Consider the following 21,841-nt stretch of genomic DNA (forward strand, 5'->3'; position numbering starts at 1 on the left):
CATAATGGCACTCTAGAGAAAGCCATGTTAACCCGATAGACAAAGTCAGTGTTGCAACCTTCACAAAATAAGATCATTCATATCAAGAAAGTGTATGATAATGGATTTAGATATTCACGTTGTTGTCCTTGTAGGTAAGTGTGTTTTTAAACCTTTTTTAATTTGTGAAATAAACGCTTTGAATAAACGAATTATATAAATTTAAGTCAAAGTGATAGATATAAGAAGATGTGGCATAAGTGCAAATGAGAAAACTCTCAATCTAAGTCACTTGTATAAGTAAACCATTATAGGTCAAAGTACGGTTTTTAACACAAAGCATTGCTTCACACCGAACTGCAAACTGTAAAAGGCCCCAAAACAATCACTTATGTAAAACCATTCAAACGGGAAAACCAACATTCAAATCCATATAAAAAAAACGAGAAACATTTATGAACCACATCAACAAACGACAACTTCTGAACATCAGGTACCTAATTTAGGATAGGTACAAACAAATGTCTTGGGTTTAAACTTTGTACTAGGTACCAACCTTCACCCTTATCTGAAATAATAGTGTAACATCACAACATAGCAGATCACATGATTAAATATCAATTGAAACTCAACAAAAGACATACGAAAACAATCAAGTGAATATACACTGAACGAATAAGTTTAATATATGACACAGGTAAATACACAATCAATATGTAAACAAAATGCCGCCAAAAAGAATAATGTACACAGGTAAATGGAAATAATTTTAAACATACAAATGATAGCATTCGCTATAAATTTATTAATTTGGGATTCCATACGTCAGATTGTGTAAATAGTGAATAAAAAGGTTAAACATGCTACACAGAGGAACGAGTAATCAGTATGCTGGTGTTTCTTATTGACAACATATGGAAATGAACTATGCCTTGTCGACATCTCCTTATTTTCATATGAATCGGAGTTCCTTCAGACACTTGTCAAAAGCAAGAATACCAAAGAAGCCAATTATTTAGTTTTACATTCATATATATTGATGATGTTCTTTCCATTAACTATCAGAACTGTTTTTTGTTGATTTTTTTTCAATAATATGTCCCCTGAACTAGATATTGAAGAAACAACAGATACAGATTCCTCGACCTCGTACCTCGTACAAAAACTTTGTACTTCTTTTGCTTTCTTACTATTTTGAACTGATCGTCACTGACGAGTCTTATGTAGACGAAACGTGTGTCTGCTGTATTAAATATTAATATGGTACCTTTGATAACTTATTATACTTTGATTAAGTATGTCGATGCTGCTATCGTTAGACGTTTACAATAAGAGTCGGCTGGAAACAAGGCTTTACAACAAAGGAGATGATTTCAATTCTCAATCGTCAATTGTTTCCATTACTATGTAAATGTAGCAACATTACAGTATCACCTGCATAATAAGTATCCAGTTTATTTGATATTCAAGGTCCTGTATTTCCCAGCATGAATGTACTTCATTAATAGAGAAGTATTCTAAAAACGAAGTGAAGTTAAAATCTACCGTTCGAAAACCTTAAAACAACTATTCATAAATACAAATGTACGTTCATAGAATTACATTAAGTTTTTACCTAAAGATTTTGTCTGTTGTTTGGGATAGTATTTCATCGAAAGAATGTCTTGTCCAAAATCATGTATAACTTATAATAATTTCTTTTAGAATGTCTTGTCCTCAAGCATACATTACTTATTGGCTTTTAGAATGTCTTGTTCCAAATCATGTATTACTTGTTGTTTTTTATAATGTAGTGTCCCCAATCATATATAAATTGTTGTCTTTTATAGGAGACTATGCAGTATAGGCTTTGTTTATTGTTGACGTTCATATGGTGATATAAAGTTGTTAAATTATGTGTCATTTGATCGCTTGTGGAGAATTGTGTCATTGGCAATCATACCACATTCTTCTTGTTTTATATATATAGGCAGAACTGTTATATATATTTTTGTTATACTTTTTGTAGTATGGCTGAGTATCGGTTTATCGACTTCATCTGTACTGGATTCTTCAGGTTAGTATGTTTTTTACCTTTCCTCGTCAGTTTTATTCTAGCGTCGTAACATAGTACATGATATATAAGGCATGAAGATATATATAGATTATAACATGGCATTTTCCTATCAGATCCCTTATCAGTCTTATGTAGTGATATCAGCTCAGGAGTCGACAGTCTCGAGGGATGATTTTGAACATGGGCTGATAAGGGGTCTGATAAATTCTGTAAGTATGTGTCTGTCCGAAGTCAGGAGCTTGTATGTCAGTGGTTGTCGTTTGTAAATGTGCTACATATTGGTTTTCCGTTAGTTACTTTGTACAATAATTAGGCCATTGGTTTTCTCGTTTGAATAACTTTACATTTATTATTTGGGGCTTTTATAGCTGACTATTCGAATTGGCTTTGCTCATTGTTTAAGGACGTACGGTGACCCACATCTACTCATTTTTGTGTATTTGGTTTCTTGTGGAAATATGTTTCATTGGCAATCATACCACATCTTCTTTTCTATATATGTAACACTCAGAAACATATATGTTGACATGTTTGCACTGGTCTGTCGTACAAAATGTCAAGCTCTGCATCTATGACAAGTTTTTTCACCATGTACCTAATTCTGATTATTTGTAGCTACTACCCCGTCTTGTGCTGACGACGAAGATGCCAATTTTTCTTGTGTTATGTACGAGATGATGTATAATCTGTGTACTGCTGCAACGGAAACCTTACATTCCATTGCACACAAAAGATGTCGTTCTTTTTGTGAAATATGTACAAGTTAGAAACTTTCTTTGATATTATAATGATTAACTTACCAATATAATTATTTGATTGTTTCAGGGATTGATGATGTTAAATATATCATTAACGCATACCACTGTTATTTTGGGGTTGTTTGTTTGTTTGAAATTTTTGTTTGATTTTTAAATTTAATTGAGTAAAATAAATTGACCTTAATTATATATTATATGCCAAAATGTGCCGATCGTTAGTATATGAGATGTCAGTAATGTCCTTTTCAACATCAATAAAGGCAACAGTAGTATACCGATGTTCGAAATTCATAAATATATTCAGAAGAAAACAAATCAGGGTTACAAACTAAAACTGAGGGAAACACATCAAATATAAAAGTAGAACAATGACACAATATAAACACTAAAATGCAACACACACACAAATTTTTCCATTCTGATATCATAGAAAAGAATGTCTTATTTTTCAAATTGTGAAATTTTAATTAAATATCATCTGCCATAATTTCAGAGGCGGCATTTGAAATGCTTATTTACAGATTGAAACGATAATCTTATATAAATGATGACGTGTATGATTGACAATGAGACGACTGTCCACAGTTGCGTTTCCTGACACGAAACATGTCTATCGTAAAAAGGTGTTGCTTACAATACAATTGTATAAACAAGGGTTCTTTATAGTCAAGTTGAACTCATATTTTCGAACGTTTTACTGACACCTCTGTGGTTGGCTATTATGCAGAGTCTATTCTTACAACAACATGTTGTTTACTACGGTTTTTTCTCCCTTCTAAAAGTAATGGCATGTGTTATACATGTTTGTTGATACATTTGATTTCAAATGTATAGTTAATTGTTATGAAAATTTATGATATTAAAATTAATTTAGCATTTTTTTCCATTATACGCGTCGAAAGGTAAACTAAATTTGCGACAGTCGGACGTTCTTAAAGCTTCAAATACAATACAGTTATCTCTTAATTACGGACACGTTTGGTGAAAATAGACACGTTTGGGAAAATCAGACAAGTTGGGGGGGGGGGGGGAGGACACGTTTGATAGTGTTACATATATAAAAGAAGATATTCAAAGAGTATACGTTAAAGTAAAACTGAAAAAGCCAACACGAAAAACCGAAAGACATTGAAGGACAAAAAAATATTTGAAATTCAAATTTAAATCCTCATATATATATTCGCATTGACCAGAACCATAATACTAATATTTCACTACATGTGCATAATTTTGAATATCCGCCTATTACCTTTTATAATATTTCACTATACCATCATCGCTTCTGAAGCATGAAACATAAATTAAAAAGGAACATGTACATGCACGTACGTGTTTGATTGTTTAGAAGGATCACATACGCCTGGCTCAAGACAAATATTTGTTTTTATTTCTCTTTTTTGTACAGTCGTTTAGTTGTTAGTTTTCTTTTTTGGTTTGTTTAAATTTGTTAATTCGGGGTCTTATATAGCTGACTAAGGTATATATATAATTGCTATTTGCTTATAAGAGAGTTGTCTACATAAATCCCCGCCATGATCTGTACAATTATGCTCGTCAGCCTGAACTACATTTGTTGTTGTATATCATATTTGTCTTTCTATTATTGTGTTGGAAATAAACCTTGCTTGAATAGTTTTACCTTTCTCATTTAGGGACATTAAGCTTCTATTACTTACTATCAGTATAGGGTTTGCTCATTGTTGAAGGCCGTACGGTGACCTATAGCTGTTTACTTCGGCGTAATCGTTTCGCTAATAAAAAATGTCTAATTGGCAATCAAACCACATCTTATTAATTTTTTTTATATGTCTATGAGTTGCATTCTATAAAATTAAAAGAAAATATTTTTCATAAAAAAAATCTTAAATTTTACAAATCTAAGTGTAATGGTCTTATTTGTAAATGTTTTTCACCATCAAAACATAACGGATGATTCCGGACAATGTCTTAATATAAGTTTGCTTTGAATTCTTAAAGTAATAGATATCCCTAGCTGGTTGATATAAATCTTTCACATTTTTGCAGTTGGCAAACGTTCACTATTCCAATGTGGTGATAAAAGATGTACATACAGCAATGAGGTATGTATTGGTTAGAATAAGATGGAATTACCGAAATCGTTTTGCTAAGAATGAGACCATAACATGTATCACAGTATGGGAACGGAACTGTACGGGTTTTTTTAATAGTTTGGTCATTCGGAAGACTGTAAAGCGGGATTCCGACATTCGAAAAATCAACAACTTGCTGAAAGTGATTGTTGGTTAACGCATACGTTACTATATTAAGTTTATGCTTCAATATTTAATAACGACTACATTCTACATATATATATATATATATATATATATATATATATATATATATATATATATATATATATATATATATATATATATATATATATATATATATATATATATATATATATATATATATATATATAGACCAATCAAATACTGAAAACGACATATGCAGCCAGACGTTTTCCCAATGGTTAAGCTCCGAGATAATAGCTCAAAATTCTCTATCAACAGCGAATAAAATTGCCAAAATAAAAGGCAAAAAAGATAATCGTCACTATAACAATTTTTACAGTAAACCCCCTTATGTTATATAATAGTCTAACCACTCTTGATAACGATCGTCTCAGTAGATAATGGAATCAATTTTCTTGATGTTGGGAAACTTCATTGACTGTAAAATTGTTTTCTCCCTTACTGTACAATCACTTGGAGCTTTTATGTACAATCACTTTGCCAAAATGATAAAAAAAAAAGTGCATAGTTATTTCACTGTTTTCGATTGCTTTATACTCAATATTGATGTTTTAAATATCTAAATAAGATAACAATTAATTTCAAAATAACCCATTTGCATCATGTTAATATATAAAGATTATAACTGTAGCATGATTTGAGAAAGGATATTATTCAACAAAATTTTCTACATAAGAAATGCCTGTTGTTAGTCAGGAATATGACAGTAGTTATTTATTCATTTGATATGTTTGAGCTTTTGACTTTCCATATTGATTTTTCAATGGAGTAGGGTATTTTGCTATTTTACTTTTTGATACTTTATTTAATTTTAACATCAAAATTCATCCATTTAATATACAACAAAGGTTCACACCATACATGTATGAACATAAAAATGTTGTCACTGGTTAATGGCACTAAACACTTTTCCATCATATAATTACAAATCTTTGAAATATTTTGAATTCGATTGAATAAAGGTTTGTACAAAGACTTGATTATTATTTTTATGACATCTTACCGATTTTATATGTATTTCAGATATCAGTCAAAATTTTTAAAAAACATATCTAAAATTTAATAGTATTGTTTAATAGTCATTGCATTTTACATTTATTTTTATGTATCAATATTTTTGTTTATTTCAAACAATATATATACTTGTCACAAATTTTTATTTGTGCTATTTAGGTGAGTTTTCTTTTATCTTTAAATTTATCATATAGCCTTAAGTACAGAATAGGTAATTGAAATAAAAACATACTTAAATTAGTGTCCTACCTGTCAATTTAACTGTGGCAATTATCACAATATTAACAAAAGGATTATAATTAAGGGGGAATGAAAAGTATTGTATATATGAATAAAGTAGTCATTATAAAATTAACATTTTTTAATTGTAAATAATATGTAAAACATATGTTATATGTAAAACTTATTACCCAGGCTAACATGGACGTTCAACTTGTTTTTTCAATGCTAAAAATTTGTTATAAATAATAGTCATATTTCTGTTGATAAATTATATATAAATTTTAAACTCAAAGTCTTAATTGACCACATTAACCTCAAATAAATCAAACATATAATTCTTATCTTGAGATGTGTCAAAAAGTTTGAACTTCTCTTTATATGTCAGATAAAAAATTGAGAAAAGAAATGGGGAATATGTCAAAGCGACAACATCCCGACTATAGAGCAGACAACAGCCGAAGGCCACCAATGAGTCTTCAATGTAGCGAGAAACTCCCGCACCAATAGGCGTCCTTTAGCTGGCCCCTTAAAATAGTTATCAAAAGTACCAGGATTATAATTTTATACGCCAGACGCGCGTTTCGTCTACATAAGACTCATCAGTAACGCTCAGATCAAAATAGTTAAAAAGCCAAATAAATACAAAGTTGAAGAGCATTGAGGATAAAAAATTCCTAAAAGTTAAAAAAATATGTATACTAGTACAGTAATAATGGACGTCATACCAAACTCCGAATTATACACAAGAAACTTAAATTAAAAATCATACAAGACTAACAAAGTTCAGAGGCTCTAGCTAATGTAGAAAAGTAAACGCATAACAATACGCACATTAAAATTCAGTTTAATTAAGAGAAGTCTGAGTCCGATGTCAGAAGATGAAACAAAAGAAAGTAAATAAAATGACAATAATATACAAATAACAACAGACTACTAGCAGTTAATTGACATACCAGCTACATATGTACAATATCATACATGCATGATATAGTATCTGTACAACTTAAAAACATTCACACAATTGAAATGATTTTTGTTCATTGTAATCTGAATGTAATCATAAAGTAATAAGGATTACAAGGGATTTTGAAAAGTAATTGATTAAATAAAATTACATGTAATAAATTGTTTTAGCTGATTAATGATTACACTGATTACTTGGAAAATTGTAATCAATTACAGGTTATTAATGATTACAATTACAATTATTCCAACTCTGCTATCAAGTAAACCATTCTAACACACACGTAGTTTTTCTATATCATAGAGACAGAAAATCGAAAATCAGTATACAAGACAATTAAGTACAGCACACATTAGAATTAGTTTCTATTAAAAAAAAGCTCAACACAAAAAATGCAGATTGGTATTTTGACAATAAATGTCATTTCAGTGGTGGTCTTATCGGCAAAATTATTTGAAAAACCAAACTATCTATTGTACAAAATATATCTTTATTATGTTTATTTGATAGTTTGTTATTTATATCTAATACAATGTTGCGTGTCTCAGAAATAAGTTGATATGCGATGTTGTTTCCTATAAGTCTTTTCACGTTAATGTTCTCAGACTTTTGATCTCCAGCATAAACATCATGTGAGCGTAGTGGGTCAATTCAAACATATAATAATGCATTGTGGGAAAGTCTAATTATTTTCTTGAATATTTTAATAGTTTGAATTTGGAGTATAATGGATGAATTTTATTTAACTATTTCAGAATCGAATACTTATTTTTATTTTTTATAGGGCTGAATATATGCGCTGACAGATGCATATTGTGTAAGAAGCGCTTCCGCGATTCATACTTAAAAGTAGTGTTCGATCAACTTTTTAACAACCCTATAAAATCACAAAAGGATGCATATTCCAATATATCAAAGTAGTTTGGACTGTGAAATGCGTTCATATACTTTATTTATTATAAATAGGTTTGCAGATTGTACAACACAAACGGGCAACTTAACAGTCAATGCGTATTAAGACATAGTATTCCATCTCGCGTAAGTTTCATAGAATAGTTTGTTGTAAATTCAAATCTTACAAATGAGAAAGAGAGAAAGAGAGGGAATGTAAATGATTGAAAAAAACATTTTGGGTTCAATGTTAATTTTCATATATATAAAGCTTGCAATATAATAGGGGTCTTTGAGAAGTGCATGGTAAGAGATAACATTAGGTCATAAATCACGTATGTTTTGTGTAGAACTTCTATGGAAAAATCTTCTTTTTATATAAACAACAGAAGATCATTTTGAAAAACTATGACGAGTAATTGTAAAGTCATCAATATATGCACAACAAGCATATGCTTTAAATGACATATTTCAATCTAATGTCCGTCCGATATCTTTTTCCCCTCTTCAACACCATCTTAGGATAGTCTTCGGGTTTACTTATGTGAAGTATAATTTGAATAGCGAGTGATGTATACATATCAGGAAACACTTATCTATCCTACGAGTGCGGTCTTCTGGCTCCATTTTGAGTTCATGCGATTCCCACTGTTGTTGTTTGTTACTTTGATTTTTCATTTCCTATTTATAATCCTTATGCTAAATTGTAACATTGGTAAGCGTCTGTCGCTTTTAACCCAACTGATTTGTTGATGCATGGGGAAAAAATTATATTCTTGTAACTAATTAGTAAAAAAAACCATTTGTATATAAGTTAATTCCTGTCCTTTTGTTTCAGTACCAATGAATAAAGGCCACTGTTTAAAAGTCATAAATCGATTGAAAGAAAACAAACCCGGGTTACAAACTAAAACCGAAGGGAAGACATAAAATATAAGTGGAAGACAACAAAACAAGGAAGTGCAACAACAAAAACCTACAAAACACGACTTACATAGAAACGAACTATTAGATAACGACTACTGGTATCGCTACAAAAACCTTAAAAAACGCACTTGGAAGAATGTGAGTGTGTGTGTTGCAGAAGAGAGCTAGTGGAATAAAGTGCGTTGAGTTATTTAATTTTCATCAAACATGTTTTAAAATATCTAACAACTTTTATCTTTATTAAACGCAGGCTGATCATGATGGATGTCCAAAACTTTTAGGCGTCGGCTATCAGTGTTTCTGCAATATTCATAACTGTGATCATCAAACACAAGGTATTATTAATTAGAAAATGTAATTCTTGTAAATCATGCTTAACGTGATTCTGTTCCTTTGTTTTAGCGAATTATGCAGGTTTTTTTTTTGGTGTTTAATGAAGCTCGTAAGAATACCTATAAGTTGCACTTTGTAAATAAAGCTGTTTCTCAAACCACGCCTCTTTTGGGGAGATTAAGAATATTCATAGAAAAATCATTTTGGGTCATGAACCATTACTTGTGGTGTTGCCGTTTTTGCTGTTTCTCCTATTTGTTTTTCGTTTGTCTTTTTTTTTTATTTATTTTGTGTTGTGCCGTTACACTACTGTTCAATGTATGGGAAGGGTCTATTGGTCCATCCAATTAACAATATGTAAAAGTATGTCTTCTTATTTTGATACCTAAAAAAAAAAAAAACCTGGAAGAATTTTTTATTTTAAAACACATCAGTTACATCAGACTTCAAATTAATAGACCTCCTCTAACTTGAGAGTTTATTTTCTATTTTAGATTTCATCCTTACGGCCATAGTGTAACAGTATGAACATTTTAATGTCCCTACTTTGTATAGGTCATCTACACAAAATAACTGCAACCGTTTTATATCGGCTTCTTATACGTTACAATTGTTCTACATCCAAACTTTACGGGATTTTTACTAGTTCACTTATAGCAAACATCTAATTATTGACTTTTGGGAAAAGATATGAAAATAGTGGAATTACTTATTCATGGAGTGTAAATAATTCAGTGAATGTTTAGACAAATTACGTGCTTTGATGGCCCTTTTGAGACTGATAACAGTTCTGACTTTAAAACTCTTCACAACACACTTTCATACAAACTTATCAAGCAAAAATCATTCCTATCTAATTAAATGGCCGTTTGCCAAATATGATTTCAAAACATTTGGTATAGTTCATGGTAAGCCTTATTCCCTTATGTGAACGGTGAATATGCAAGTATAAGATATCCTTACTGGGGGTACCATGGAATGATTGAAACTGGTTTTCTCCATGACTCCATATATGTACGTTTCAGTAATACAGTGTATTGAGAGTTTGTAGGTATTTATACGGGCAACAAGTGCGCTCCCTTAATACCAGACTTGTAATGTTATAAATCAGATTTGTCTAAAGTAATGCATCTAAACGTATATTGTTTTGTAATAATAAAACAACCATCGCGTTAATTTGTTAATGTACAGAGGCTTACTTGGTTGCGGTCCTAAAATGCTGTTTCCTGTAAAAAAAATGCCATAATAAGAAATTGTTTGTGTTATACATATTTGTTTTTCGTTCATTTTTCGAAAATAAATTAGTTAGTTTTCTCGTTTAAATTGTTTTATATTGTCATTTCGGGGCCTTTTATAGCTAACTATTCGGTATGGGCTATGTTGAAGGCCGTACGGTGACCTATAAATGATAATGTTTGTGTCATTTTGGTCTCTTGTGGAGAGTTGTCTCATTGGAAGCCATACCACATCTTCTTTTCTATATCATTCACATGTAGAAAACACGTTGCAATGAACGGTAGCGAAAGAAGTAATCAAGCGAACAATTACAATCCATTGATTACTGGACCGTAATAAAAAAAAAGTAAATAGTTAATGTAAGTATAAATATTTTGGATACCAGATATCCTCCATCAGTACGATTTTGATTTAAAAGGAATCAAACCAATTGGTTCTGATAGAAATCTCAAAACCTCATACTCCAAGGCTCCTGCAATGTATTTGTTTCTTAAAATCTACAAGATCCATTCATTAGACTGGGCTGATAACGGTATGTTGTTGATTTATGATCTGGTAGATAATTATATATATAATGAGGGTAGATTAATGTCTTTTGAGCAATGCAAAAATATTGATGAAATCAAATCTAACTTTCTAGTTTATAATGGAGTTATATCAGCAATGAAATCATATTAAAATTCTCTTAAACATAATATCTCTATAGAAAATCTTTATAAAGTTCATGGACCAATTCTACCAAATTATATATATAAGAACATTTTTCTTTGTCAAATAAAGGGTCAAAAGATATGTATAATGTTTTTTTTAGAAAAAAAAGTAGTACATGTTCTAGTTGTGAAGATAAATGGTCTCTAAAATTAAACAAAAGATTTGACTGGAAAAAAGTGCATGATATGGTTTTCCACACCACCAAAAGTTCTCACTTCATTGGTTCCAATACAGAATCAAAGGCACAAATGAATATGTATTTGAAATTAAGATAAAACAATCAGATAAATGTACTTTCTGTAATGAAGATATTGAAGATATTGAGCACATATTTTTGACATGCCATACAATTTCAGATTTATGGATTGAACTTGGTGAGTGGGTTTATAACCAAACACAAATGTTAATTCAATTTAATATAGATATTGTTTTATTGTGGAGGAAACACAAAATATCCCAAAAGATTTTTTGAAATTAGAAAACAAGTTTTGTGGGGAAATGATAATATTAGGTTTAACAGAAAATGTCTAAACGATTGGATAAAAAGCGATATAATTACAATAAATGATATCATTGATGAACAGGGTAAGATCTCTGAAACTACCATCTTATCTAAGCTTAAATATAAACAAAAACCTAATATATATGTTAAAAAAGCAATACCAATGAATTGGAAATTAATTCTTTGTACTGAAGAATCCATCAAAACTAAAGTTAAAGTTGTTAAAGACTTAAAAATTAGGCACACTACAATAACGCCATTAACGAGCACTAGAGAACTTTGTTAAACGTTCAAACTAAAAGAAAATCATGAAAAACTGAACGGTTTTCTTTTGTGGGAAAAATTATTTGACAAAAATTAAGTTACAAGTTCAAAAATAACTTTGTTTTTATTTTTCAATATCTCACTGATAACAGATTAAAAACATTTAGATGGAAACTTATTCACTATATTCTGCCATGTAATGAAGTATCAAAATAGTGGAAAATTACTGAAGACAACTTATGTAAGCATTGTAAAGAAAAAGATAACCATGAACACTTTTTTGTCAACTGCTTATTTAATACAGACTTCTTAAAAATAGCAATGAAATAAATGAACTCCCTAGGTATAGACAAAAAACATTATAAGTCTTGAAAATCTAGTAATAGGGTACAAAATTGAAGACTCAGCATTCTTTGATACTAACTTCATACTGACAATAATATCCTTTTCATTATATAAAGCATATTATGTCTCAGAAAAGAAAACAAAAAACGATAAACATTTTGAAAATTTTCCAAAAAGAAATTTCAGATATTATTGAAACGAACAATTTTAATAACAAAAATAATAGTTAGACAATTCTAAAAACAAATAGATTTATTGAAGATTATAAAAAAAATCAGAATTAAATCAATTTTAAATGTTTGAAACATTATTTTATAAAAAGGACAAAACATTGTAAGCACAATTGTTAATTGTTTACAAGCCATATAGGGTCATATTTATTCACAGGTTCAATCATGCATGTCGGCATGTGTTACAGATATGTTTGTAAAAATGTTCAACAATGCATAAGTAACGACATGGTACATATTGTTGTTTTATTCATAAACATTAAAGGGAAAAAAAAGAGATAAACATGTGTAAATTACGATTGTTTAATAATTTATTCTAGTGTAGACAAATTATGAATTGTGCACGCTAAAATGAATGATTTAACTTGTGTAATACATATCCACGACGACATACAATATATCAGTAGAAACTTAAACAAAAATTGTATACTTACCAAATTTTGTAGAATAAGTTAAATCCTGTTTATATAAGAATATTTAGACACAATCGATAATGCGATAATGCACATGCTTGCTGAACATATCATTTGATAAAATCGATAACGGAAAAAAATCCGGAAAAGTTAATGTATAAAAAAAGGAAAGAATTTTTTTAACAAAGATCTGTATGTGTATTCACATTATTTATTTTATATAATTGTGAAATCAATTGTACTAGAGATACTAATATTATGAATAAGTTATATCTTACCAAATAGTGCTTCCCTAAACTATTAGGTAAACGAAAATGAGGGATACAAAGTTACAAGCTGTAAACTTAGTAAATTGTTACAGCAAATATGCAATAAAGATATTATTACGTTAAAAAAAAAAGATACTATTTTATTTGGAAATTCAGGTAACAACGGAAATAATATGATAAAAAACTTAATAATACTCCTTACAAAATTCTAAACTTACAGAACAAAACTCTGTGAAAATAAGGTAAATTTTACAGGACTTCAAAACTTCCTCAAAGAATCTCTTGCACTAGAAAAGAATATATATTTTAAAAGAAACCCTTTTCATATGGCCAATATCTGCTGGGACCCCTGGCTTCCAATTTTAGAAGATCATTTTTATTATACAAAAATCGGTACCTTATGTACCGGAATTACTTTGTTTACCTTATCCTCACCACTACCTATGTTATGATTTGACACTGTTATATGTTGGTTTATATGTATGCTAGATGTCTTGTCTTTGTTTAAAACTACATTTATGTTCCTCTAAGTTATTGTCTGTACGCAATTATTTGAATAAATAAATCCTGCAAGCTGTATTATGAATGTTGTAAGTAAAATATTTTTATTATTTTTTTTTATTTTTGCCATTTTACAAAATTCCAAATTTCTGTGATTTTTATTTATTTATTCTTTATTTTTCTAATCTTTTCAGATTAATGGATCATTTCTATATTGATAATGTATAAGTTGGATACAAGGCAGCACTCGCACCCGCAAAGTGGAAAGGGATTAATATAAGTTGCAAAACTTGCTTCCCAATCCACTATAAATAAATATGTTTAAACTAATTAGTTGGATATACTATAATTTATAAATGTTTCTATTACAGTTAAATAAACTAACAAGTACTAACCAAATTCATTGTATGCTACTAATGGTTCACGAGAACGGGATAAAAAAAAAAGATCCATTCATTTATAATGTTTATCTGCAGCCCGGAAAATATTTTGTTTCCTTGTTGAGTACAAATTCAGAATGAAACTTTAGCTAAAATTTTGCTTAACTAATGAGCACAGTCATTGTTGCAACGTTCACCGATTTAGATCATTTATATCAAGGCAGTGTACGATATACAATTTAAATATTCTCGTTTTCCTACTTGTAAGTGTAATTTTAAACTTATTATTTTAATATTTAATGTGTAAAATAACCCCACAAGATATCTTAGTAAAACATCAAAATAAACGAATTATACTAATTCAAGTTCACATGCTAGGTTTTTCTAGATTATATTTCATCAGGTACAGTTAAAGTTTACAATAAAATGTGATTAAGAGAAAACAAATACTACAAATTATCAAAACAAATTACTACAATAATTTACTACAATCGTTATTTCAAATGGTTTCAACATTGGTGTAACAAAAAAAAGACTTGTGTAATTTGGGCAGAAGGACGAATATCCCCGGATTTGATTTTTTTGTCTTCAATATTAAAATGTGTCGTCATCAATATTGCACAAGGTGTTGGGTATATACAATTCTTATAATTGATACCTAGCCCTGCTGTCATTTGGGAATTTTTTTTATTAAATTTCTACGGACAAAAAATCAACCTAGTTAATTCTGCAAAATGACGATCACGAAGACGCTTGATGACCTTAAATAGTGCAACGATACATGCGATCCCCTTAATCTGGTAAATGACGTTATAAGGATCGCATATTTGTCAATCTTTTTCCGGATAGAGACATCACTCGAAGGTGGTCTATTGAAGCGTTGAGTCAGAGTTATTTCTTATCATGAATCAGAAAGTTGATGTTCTGCCTCTTTAAAATAATTGCATTTGTCCATGACGACAACAGAGCTGCTTTTATCTGCTGGTTTTATTATAATTTCGTCTCAGTTTTAAGCTATCGCAATGTTTCATTTTCTTCAAACGATAAATGATGAATGTTTTGAATGTGGCAATGGACAGATATTTGACGTCGGATTTAATTTTGTCAACCATATGTTCTTCTTTTAGTTCTTCAAAAAATGACTCCCAAAGTTTGTCGATATGTTGTACTTGAGTCTACAATTCCGGGATTTTATTCTGGCTGTGAAAATACGATTAAGAAGTGGTCTGCCCTCTATAGCGTCTAAAAGTACGCCGTCTTGTTTAATTTTTATAATTTTGTTTGGTGTTGTTCTTTCAACTGAATGCGCAAGATGTCTTCGTATCGTTTGTTGGTTGTTATCATTTTAGTTCAGTTCCTGGCATGATTATTGTGAAGACACAGCATTTCTAGTCTTGCAATTGATATTGCATATTATTGTGTATTTCGCACATACGAAGTGCCTTATTTAGAGGATAAACTAGCTCTCACTAGCAAGTCTTTTTGGCCAATTGTTACAGATTCGCTGTGCTAACTTGTCAAATTTATAAGACATATAGCTTAGCTATAGGTAATTATGCTCAAGGTGTTTAAGATGACAAATCGATGAGAATGATACTGATGTTTGTCTGTGGGCTTACAGTACAGATCTGTAAATATGATTCCATCCTTCACGTCCGTAGCAGTGTCAATATATCTGATCTTAGAGTCAGATATTTCATTAGAGTTCGATATGCATCGTTTGTATATTGAGTAAGCATATTGTGTTTCTTTTTCAGTATTATCCAATGTCATGTCATAAACGTGTATGCATCAGAACCAAGAGAGAGCTTAAAAGAATTAATAATTTGCTAATCTTATCTGCATATCAAAATATTGGCCATTTTTGTTCCCAATACTGTTCAATCAACCGTGACAAATATGCTTGCCAATGCATTTGAAGTTATTGCATTTCAATACCAAAGTGAGAAGCCGGACTAGACATTCAGAAGTTTTCATTTATAGCCATGGAGGTGTCAGTTTCTTTTCGACTTTTCTGTTTGATATCTTTCGCATTGTTTTTTATTTGGGGGTGCAATGTGTTGCGATTATTCCAGACTTCCCTACAGGCTTAAATACCATCATTACAGGGGGTGTTAGTGGAGAGAGGGAACAACAAGTGAAAAAAGGATAGTATATGTATATACCTTAACAGATGCTTTATTATAATAACTTATAGATAAATGTAAGAAGACTAGGTAAGAGTGTCAATGAGACAACTCTCCTTCCAAGTCAAAAATTATAAAAGTAAACCATTATATATCGAGTTACGGGGGAACATCGGTTATTGATTTTGAGAATTACGGGGGCGGGCATCCTTAGTGTCCGTGCGTTAACCCTAGAACCGTTCAACATGTTCAACAAAATCATTTGAAATTTTAATATGTTGTTACTGATTACAAAAAGGAGGTCAACGTTGAGAAGTTTTGTTTCTTGAAAGATTGATAAAAGATATGTTATTTGTGTCGGTACTTTAACTCTTGAATCTTTTAACCAAAATCTTTTAAATTTTAATAAAGTGTTACTGATTACAAAATTCAAGTTCGATATTGACGATTATCACTTTCACCGTTCTGGATTTAGGAGTTTTTAAATTTTATAATTTGTTACCAATGATAAATTAAATGAAAGTCTGGATTGATATTGAAAATTTTCAAATTCATCGTTAAGCAGCTACGGTTCTTGAAAGATTAAAAAATGATGTTTGCAGTCGTGACTGTGCTTTAACTCATTGACCGTTCTACTAAAGCTTTCAAATATTTAATACCCTGTTACAGGTGACAAAATGGAAGTTAAGTTAAATATTAATGCTTGTCACTTTGCTCAAACAAAGTTATGAGGAGGAAAGATTAAAATTAAATACTGTGGATTCATTAATTTTCGTCGGATACCAATTTTCGTGGATTTCGTGGGTGCAGGTAAACCACCAATTTAAATGTTGAACAAGTTACTATTTTTCCATAGACTTGTATGCCGACTTTGGCAGAACCACGACATTTTTTCGTTTTGTTTTGATCCACGAAAATGGGTATTCACGAAAATAAATAAATCTTCAGTACCGTAAATTATATAAACACCATTACGAATTGATTAATATAAACGATGTGTATATGTCTAAAGAAACAAATGACATTTGTACCACATCTTAGATTGTGGTCTTACATCTATGGTGTCTGTCTTGGATGTCCCGAATATGACTGTCATACCGAGAGTGAATTTACATTGCTATACGACGTGTTTCGGTATTTGTACATCCAACATTCATGTATTTATTTTTGATACTTTTGTTATGGTTTCTGTTGAATAATGTGTTATGTCGTATCGTTTGTTGTCCAAATTATTATAAAATTGCCTTTCAATACCATCATTGTCATATTTCCGAATATGACTGTTATACTGTTTGTGAACTAGCATTGTAGTGCGGCGTGTTTTGGTGTTCTGAACATCCAACTTTCATGGATTCATTTTTGATGTATGAGTTATGGTTGCGGTTCAATAATCTGTTACGTCTTCTCCTGTAGTCCAAATAAATCTAAAATTGTTTTAAGCTTTCCCTACCATTATAACACAATTTTACTTAGATGCAAGGTGCATGATTTTCTCGCTGCGTTGCAGATCCATTGGTGGCCTTCAGCGCCTGTCTGCTCTTTGGATGAGATGTTTTCTCTTTGACATATTCCTAATTTCCATTCTCAATTGTACTGTCATGAAAATTGTTAGGACGAGTATTGTTAAAACAATTGTATAAAGTCGAGATTGCATGTTAGTTACCTATGCGCATCACTGTTTGATATCCTGTCGTTGATGGAATAGGTTTGTTGTTGTTCTGTGGTTTATCTTGTCGAATTTTACATTTTATGTGTGTACATGTCTCTTTTATCAATGTTCTTGCATGTGTTTGTGCTGTATATCTTTTACGTAATGTTTAGGGTTATATTTTTAACATTGTCATAAAACGGAAGGTTACGCATGCCATTACACCAGGTTCGACCCACATTTTTTCTTTAATTGTCCTGTACCAATTCAGGAAATAAGCAGTTGTTACCCAATAGTACGTTTATATGTGTGTTTGCATTTGGGTTTTGTTTTGCACTTCGGTGTTCCTTTTTTTGTCCTTATGTTATCCTCTTATATATATGGATATATGTACCTTGGATTTTGTTTGTAACACAAATGTGTTTTCTTTCCAGCGATTTGTGTTATTTGAACACCGGCTTACTATTTACGTATTTGGCACAACTTTTTGGAATTTTGGATCCTCAATGCTCTTCAACTTTGTAATTGTTTGGCTTTATAAATATTTTGATATGAGCGTCACCGATGAGTCTTATGTAGACGAAACGCGCGTCTGGCGTACTAAATTATAATCCTGGTACCTTTGATAACTATTTACACCACTGGGTCGATGCCACTGCTGGTGGACGTTTCGTCCCCGAGGGTATCACCAGCCCAGTAGTCAACACTTCGGTGTTGACATGAATATCAATAATGTGGTCATTTTTTTTTTAAATTTCATGTTAACAAAAGTTTAAATTTTTCGAAAAATTAAGGATTTTCTTATTCCAGGCATAGATTTCCTTAGCCGTATTTGGCACAACTTTTTGGAATTTTGGATCCTCAATGCTCTTCAACTTTGTAATTGTTTGGCTTTATAAATATTTTGATATGAGCGTCACCGATGAGTCTTATGTAGACGAAACGCGCGTCTGGCGTACTAAATTATAATCCTGGTACCTTTGATAACTATTTACTATTGTTGCATTTATTTACCGTTCATAAGTTACGGTACATTTGGTATTGAATAAATGACACTTTGACAGTTTCTTGTAACACATACCATGGTTATCCGCCTTGAGTTTTCCTAATTCTTGAGAATTAATTTATTAAGTGTTGTTTTACTTTTTACAGCACTGGTACTTACAGTTGTCATTCCTTGGGTTCTTACATGATTTAAAACAAACGCTTCCAAAATAGTTGTTAGATGACAATTAAACCATTTATTTTTTTCCCCAAAAAAGAGTCGTTGTTTTTGAAACACCTTTATTACAAATTTCAACATTTCTAGTGTAATCGATTGTTTCGATCAATTGTTCTAATCAAAAAATAAGACTATGTGACTATAGCCTTGTAACAGATAAAGTAAAGACAATGTGTACAACACTCATATGTAATACTTTATCTAATAATATTACACGTATATTGAGACTTTATTATAATGTGGCTTTTCTTGGGAATAATGCAGTTTTCGTTTGGTAGGATCAATTGTTTAAATATGTGTTTTATTAACATTACAGTTTACACTAGAGTTCTGCAGTCTAGTTCGTTTGCTCATGTTTGTATCCATCAAATGTGTGTAAGCAAAACAAGAAAAAATCTGTATAAAATGTAAATAAAATCTATATCTCATTACAATTTGTATCTCATTACAACTTGTATGTTCCAGGCCTTATGATTCTTTGCTTAAATTCTCATATTGTCAATGTATTTAATACGATGACAATTGCATTAGACATGACCCTTCGTTGTGTCATTATTTAGTAGTTTCTAAATGTGACTTATTTAATCAAGTGAAATCAATTTTCATGATAGATGAAATTATCTAATTTTACTCACTGTATTATTAAAGCATGTTTACACACTTATCGATTGTGTTAAAAGAAGCACAATACATAATCTTCGACTTTATAATACATGAACTGTAAAAAAGAAGTCAACTGTTTAATTCACAGGCACTTAATGCATTGCATACTTTTACCCCTTTATGTTAATTTTTTAATATGTTTTTAGTAAATGAAAAATAATATTTCAAATCATTTTGATAATTTAATGTGTGCATGACACTTTTCACAGGGATTTGACAACGACAGTAGTTAAAATGTGATATATCTATGTTTCTATCACACTCCTGTTTTTATATGAATTTTTAGTATGAATAGGAGAACAAAATGAATTAATTAAGTGAAAATAAGAATTAATTTGAGGACAAAAAATAAAATTTAAATACCGGAAAACGAACTCAAAAACAGTAATTTTCAAGACGACGGTGAGTTCACTTACAGACGCAAACGTCAACATCATAAATTCACTTTGGTTCAGACAACGAGCTGGGTTTTCCTGAATAGGAAATTAGAATTGCTTTAAAAAATACGTATACGGTCTACATGATTAATATTTTAAACGAGAATATATCCATATTGTCTGATCGTACGCGTAAAAAAGAAAAATACTAAAGACAAAGAAAAATACACAAAACATACAGTAGAAAACGAAAGAATGGGTAAAACTAACCACACAAAATTCAAATTATCTAATGGGCTCAGTAAAGGTATGCAGATCCTGCTCCACGTGTGACATCCGTAATGTTGCTCATGTAGGAACAAAACCTGTAATAAGTCTTAATCGGTAGATCACATTCGGACAAAATAGAACGGGATTGTAGTAACGAAATTTGGAACGCATCCACGATCATCTGTGAAACGCACATTCCAAAATGGATAAACTTGATGGCGTCCGTAAAATATACGAAGGAATTATATCAACTTCACCATTTGAACTCTAGGTTTAAAAACTTCATTGTTACCAGCAAACCACTATTGAGGTAATAATATGACATACAATTCTGATATATCGTTGCTACATAGAAATAGAAAGTCCACAATTGGGAAGCTGAAATTAATCTCTTTTGTCGTAAAGTTAAGTGTTAAACAGACCTTCATTGACCATTTCTAGAAGAAAGTCAAGATATTAGGTTGAAATACCTGTATCTGTTTTATTCCCTATCTCAAATCTTGCAAAGATTTATTGATGTACACGAATATTACTATTATTTAAATAATAGTAATAGAATCATGAACAAAATGTAACTTTCAATTTCAATCTTACAGCTCTACTGGTTAAGGCAGGAGGAGGAGGAGGACATGACAACCATGCAGACCATATCTTTTTTTGTTTGACTTCGCAGTGTTTTTACGATCACGTAATTTAACATACTCCAATTATTTCAATATGTATACATAGCATGATAAGTTTGTAAATACTGCAGTAAAGATATGAAACAACTTTTCATTTCATGAAATTAATGAATTATACCTAGTTGTATAGCTTACTTAGCCTCCTACTTGTAGTACAGTTGTTTATAGTTTAGTTATTTTGACAAACGTTTTGTGTGCAACCTAAGCAGACATAATATGTCTTTTGAAAAAGTAGATTTTTTATAGTGTGTCATTTGTATGTTGTAATGTTACATTGTTGTTTCAGAACAGGGCAAAGGTTGGTGCATATTAAAACGTTTAAATCTTTCTTAAGTCAGAAATTTGATGTTCAGTAGTTGTTTTTTGTTGATGTGGTTCTCTTTTTTTGATATAGATAAGACCATTGGTTTTCCTTTTTGAATGAATTTACACATGTCTTTTTTGGGGCCATTTATAGCTTGCTGTTCGGTGTGATCCAAGGCTCCGTGTTGAAGACCGTACTTTGACCGATAATTGTTTACTCTGACAAATTCTGACGTGTACGAGAGAGTCGTATCATTTGAACTCATACCTCATCT

General features: G+C 30.7%; 1 protein-coding gene across 1 annotated transcript in view; it reads left to right on the forward strand.

The window, feature by feature from the left end:
* Positions 1-21,841, forward strand: part of LOC143062194 (uncharacterized) — a 63,708-nt gene continuing 41,867 nt past the window's right edge. The window contains exons 1-6 of the mRNA XM_076233977.1: positions 1-134; positions 1,988-2,035; positions 4,819-4,874; positions 8,239-8,310; positions 9,341-9,425; positions 21,177-21,268. Of these exons, the coding sequence (XP_076090092.1) occupies positions 95-134; positions 1,988-2,035; positions 4,819-4,874; positions 8,239-8,310; positions 9,341-9,425; positions 21,177-21,268 (393 nt within the window). The 5' untranslated portion in view covers positions 1-94. The remainder of the gene's footprint in view (positions 135-1,987; positions 2,036-4,818; positions 4,875-8,238; positions 8,311-9,340; positions 9,426-21,176; positions 21,269-21,841) is intronic.

The sequence above is a fragment of the Mytilus galloprovincialis genome, chromosome 2 (assembly GCF_965363235.1).
Source record: "Mytilus galloprovincialis chromosome 2, xbMytGall1.hap1.1, whole genome shotgun sequence".
Classification (NCBI taxonomy): Eukaryota; Metazoa; Mollusca; class Bivalvia; order Mytilida; family Mytilidae; genus Mytilus; species Mytilus galloprovincialis.